The following is a 5,191-nucleotide window of genomic DNA, read 5'->3' on the forward strand; positions in this document are numbered from 1 at the left end:
GCTTCTTTTGTTCCCTTTTCAACAAGACTAATGGCTCTTTTTCGCAAAAAAAAAAAAAAAAAGCGGAAAATGTGTTTTTTTTTAAGTAATATATCATCCAGTATTTTTGAAAACGCTCTTTGGTATTTTAAGATTTATTCATGAGGTGAGAGAAAAAATGTTACCTACGTTGAGCAGGGGAAAAAAGAGAAAAAAAAGGCAAAAAAAGCAAAAAAAAAAGCAAAAAAAAAGCCAAAAAATGAAAAAAAAACGAAAAAAAAACGGAAAAAAAGGGAAGAGGAAAAATGAAACGGAAAGGAAAAAAAAAGAGAAACTGAGGGACGAAAGCGAAAAAGACATATTCTTGTTTTGGAGTATCTTTTTCGCGCCTTTGCCATTTAAAAAATGTGTAATTTTTTATTCCATTACGTGTATTTGTGCCCCCATGCGTTTTTCACCAAGCGAGCATATTTTACGTGTGCGCAGTTGTGCCATTCGCTGTTCGTTAGCCTTTCATTCGGCTTATTTACACGTACACTTGGGGGCACATATGGGGGCACATTTGGGGAGCACATATGGGGGCACATTTGGGAGCACATTTGGGGGCACATTTTTGCGTACGTTTTTTCTCTTCCTCTTTTTTCCTCCTTTCTTTTCGCCCATCTTGCCTCTCTGCAAAAGAGAAAAAAAAAAAAGTCCTCCCCTTGAGTAAAAGGATTTGTCGCCCAAGTAGGGGAAGTTCCAACCCGTTTAAAATGTGTAAATGTATGATGTAGCAGCAGGGAGAGAGAGCTACAGTCCAATACGATATACACAATGTGCGTATAATTAAAATGGGGTATAAACAAATGGTTGCCACAAGCGCAAGTTGTAGAAGCGTTTCCGAAGCGGCATTCCTTCGAGGGTAAATAAAATAGGGTTACCCAAAAAAAAGGAAAAAAAAAAATTCCATATCTGTGCACACTTATGCGATATTACAACATTTACCTTTTCCTGGTGGTTGTCCCTGTTTTTAATGCAAAATGTAGGACAAAGGGGGGAAATATCTACGCATATCTACGCATATCTACGCATATCTACGCATATCTACGCATATCTACGCATATCTACACATATTTATACATATTTATACATATGTATATATGCGCATATTTACACACTTCTATACATATGTATATATGCACATACCTCTGCTAACGCTGACGGGAAGGCGCCCCCTTTTTCCCCCCCAAAACTACAGCTTTGACGTGAAAATGTAAAAACTGCTCCCTTACATAGTTAACGTGTGTGTGCGCAATTTTTCCGACCAAACAAAAGTTCAGTTTTCCACCTTTGGGAAATTGTTTCTAAGAACGTTTGCTACTACCTACGTTCCGTTTCCCTTTAACGTTCTAGTGTTTTCAAAATGTTGCTGTTTTCCAAGCCACTGTGAACACAGTTCGTAATTTTGTTTGACCCAATTTGGCAAGGTCAGAAGTACATTTCTAAGACATGCCGTTCCTCCATTTTTGCGGACGTGTTATCATAAAAAAGGGGAAAATTTTAAGTTATAAATGGGATTTTACGGAAAATCCCAAGTGATAATAATTTTTTTTTTTTTTTTTTGCCATTCACAGTGCTCACTTTTGCAAAAAAAAATACCCCCCCCACACCGGGGCCATTACAATTGGCAAAATTGTAACAAATCCGCTTCGCCAATTTCGATAGAACTACACTTCATTTTTCGAACCTTTTATGTTAATGATTGGTGTCCTTTGCCGGAAGCGTTGTGGATATGTCCCCCCACGTGAAAAATGACTCCATGTGAATTAACACACCGCATGGGCATATAGGGGGGCAACATGTAAGTTTGTTGACAAGGATGTTAAATACGTGAGTGAATATTTAAGTAAAAAATATGGCATCAAAAGGGGGCGATCACAATGAACTGTTCCAAAAATCCCGTTTGTAGAAAACTCTACGTTGCTGTTTTTACGGGTAAGCCCATTTTTTAAATTCCCCCCTTTTGTAGTCCGCGTACTCATTTGAAGGAAGCGCATGAAGCTGTTTTTATTTACAACTGGGGCAAAGTGATTTACCCGGCGGCTGGGTGTATAAGAGGGAAAAAATGACGTGGTGTGTTTCGTTATGCTGCGCTGCGCTACATGACGCATGAATGGAAATATTGAGGTATGAGAAAAATTGCGAGAGAACCCCATTCTTAGGAGAGCTAAAAGGTAAAAAAAAAGTTAGTTAAAACGAAATGGAGAGGAGCAAAACGAGGGGGCGGCTTTCACAGGAAACCATGAAGGAGAGTTCTCACCCAAGCATCCCCCCCCATCTACACTTCCATAATACATTTATATATATGTACTAACTATATATATACACTTGCATATTTGACATAGTGAAACACCGTATGAGCTTCTCATTAGGGGTAGAACCCCACATCGTTTGAGCCGCCTAAAAGCCCCTCTGCGCTTGCAATCAGCGCGACAAAAAGAACCCTGTGCGTTTCTCTCACCCGTTCATGTTTAAAGAAAAATCAGATGAAGCGAAATGTTTAGTTGTGCTAAGCGCAGATGTGCCCCCGTACAGATGGGTACATATACCTGTATATATGTATATGTACATCTATGCATGAGCATATCAGCGCGTGTTGAGCCCTTTTGTACGTTCAGCACACCCCCGCAATTATTGCTCTTCGTTTTATACCCCCCGCCCTTCTCTTCGACGATATCACCTTTTTCTAAGCGCACCTCACACATATGGCAAGTAAAGCAAAGCGCAATCCCTCCATGCAGGGTTCTTACGCTTCTTAACACGTGCCTGGCGCCGTTCGCGCTGCTGGGTTGCGCTAAGTGATGGCACAGCTCTATGTGCGTGTGCTAGTACACGTGCATATATTATATATACGTGTACGTGCAGCAGTAATTTACCCCCTCGTTAACGCATAGGCAACTCTAGCGCACTCACTTCCTCCCTATTCGTGTGTTTTAACCAGCTTTGCATGCAAAAAAAAAAAAAAAAATTAACACAGGGGTTAAAGCCAGCAAAGTGAAGGGGGTACTAATAAGCTGATGGCTGCTATTATGTCATAGTAACATTCTTACTTATAGATGTGAAATTTAAAAAAAAAATTTTTTTTTTTTTATGCCTCACTATTTTTAGCAGTCGAACGGTAACAATGATTTAAAAAAAAAATTTCATTGGCTATTTTTACAACTGTGTTATTCTAAGAAATGGTACATATGTGAGCGCGCCTTACCGCTTTTAAGGTTTCGCACAAAAAGAACGCTTTAAGCAAAACGAAAAAAGGTGCACAGTGTGACATGGCGACTTGGCGGCACGATGGCATTGCGACATAGCTGTGTTTGCTTATATAAGTGTAGTGTACTTTTATATACAGCACATACTTACGAGTGATAAATATAAGAGCACACGTGATGTAAACGCGATGTGACCAAAATAGGGTAAGCTCCTTCATGACCAGTTTGCTCACAGTGGTAACGTTACATGGCTCCATACATTGTGTATTAAATGGTATTATTTATATTTATTTTTTATTATATATATCATCGCGCTTATGACAATGCCAGCACATTAAAAAATTTTTTTAAAGCTTGGTTTGCGTCAAAATTATATTTTTACATCACAATGTAATCACCTGTTCGCTCTTTCGCTCTTTTTTGCCGCATAAAACAAATCATTGAACAATTTTGCACAAAAAAAAAAACGCAAAAATGAATAAGTAACAAATGGTTTTATTTATTGCCAATCACAGATGACTTAACACATGTTCAAAGTTTTTTCGCACAAACTTTTAAGTAATCAGAGAAAATGCATATGTAGTATATGTGATGCGTGTAAGCCTTCCATGTACATTATAAGTATAAATGCAAATGTAAAAATATTTATTTGTTTATTCACCTGTTTGTTTATTCATTTGTTTGTTTATTTATTTGTTCATTCTTTTTTTTTTTTTTTTTTTTCATTTATTTTTTTTATTCATTTTATTTTTTTTTTTTTTATTCATTTATTTGTGTACGTCGCATGCGTACCCCCCCCCTGTGGTGTACTATGTCCGCTGATGCGTACGCTTACATGTAACGAGGAGAAGACCCCCTTCGTTTTGGGCTCTGCTTAAGCGAACGCTTTAACGCTTTAAATTGCTGAGTGTAGCAAATGTGATCATTTGCAAAGCGAACATTATTCCTTCCCTACCACACTTCTGTACATCCCATATACACGCATTTACTGCGCTTCCGCCTGAGGGGCATATATATAAAACACATACAGTACTTACGCATATGCAGCATACAAGCGCGTATGACTTTTTTTTACCACTGGCTCCCCCCACCCCATAAAGCTTTCCTTATTCCATGATCAACCAGAAGAAGCAGAATATATTATATTTTTTTTTCTTCCCATTGTAATAAGCATGCAAATCTAAAACGAAAAGAAATAAAAATATATTTTTCATTATGCTTCATTTATTTCATTCATCCCTTGCTTATTTTTTTTTTTTTTTAGTTAAACATAATTATTTGCTTTAATTTTTTTTTTTTTTTTTTCACACCAGTATTTAAAATATTATATGAAGCCATTTTAAAAGCGCCCTTATTTAAAATTAGCTATCTGGCACATTTTTTTTTTTTTTTACAGCTACGTACAGGGCCTGCCTTTCCCCTCATTTATAACATTTATAAGTTCGTGTGTTCCATCGCCATATACATTACTAGCGTATGTGTATGTACATCCTTTTATAACGCGCCATTGTGAAGGATATTCTTCAATATACACACACATTGGTCGCAGTTTTATTAAGATTGTCATACGTATTTATGCATCTCCGCTCCCTTCCATTTTTGATTTTGTGAAATAAAAGAGACGTCGAAAGACATCCCATTCGCCTTAAATTAATTACACGTTTTACTTTAATACTTAATTTCCCCTTTGGCGTTGAAAATGAAAGTCAGTTACATTTTCTCCCTCCTTTTCTTTTTGATCATTTATAAAAATACGACCACCAATGTTGTGCATTGTGGCGGCTACAGTGATTTAGCGGCAACGAGCGCCTTAACAACCATAGTCAAGGATCCAATAAGGTGAGTACGGCATGGTTTAGCATTAGCAATAGTTTGCACAGAGTGACACATCGTCGGAAGCCTTCGTCTGGCGATGCTAAGTGTCCCGTATATTTTTCAAATCTGTGTGACGAATATAAAGTGAT

General features: G+C 37.5%; 1 protein-coding gene across 1 annotated transcript in view; it reads left to right on the forward strand.

Moving 5' to 3' along the window:
* Window positions 1-4,926: 4,926 nt before the first annotated feature.
* Window positions 4,927-5,191, forward strand: part of PCYB_124390 (exported protein 2) — a gene marked incomplete at both ends in the record, with an annotated part of 1,130 nt that continues 865 nt past the window's right edge. The window contains 2 exons of the mRNA XM_004223772.1: window positions 4,927-5,066; window positions 5,108-5,186. Of these exons, the coding sequence (XP_004223820.1) occupies window positions 4,927-5,066; window positions 5,108-5,186 (219 nt within the window). The remainder of the gene's footprint in view (window positions 5,067-5,107; window positions 5,187-5,191) is intronic.

The sequence above is a fragment of the Plasmodium cynomolgi genome, chromosome 12 (assembly GCF_000321355.1).
Source record: "Plasmodium cynomolgi strain B DNA, chromosome 12, whole genome shotgun sequence".
Classification (NCBI taxonomy): domain Eukaryota; phylum Apicomplexa; class Aconoidasida; order Haemosporida; family Plasmodiidae; genus Plasmodium; species Plasmodium cynomolgi.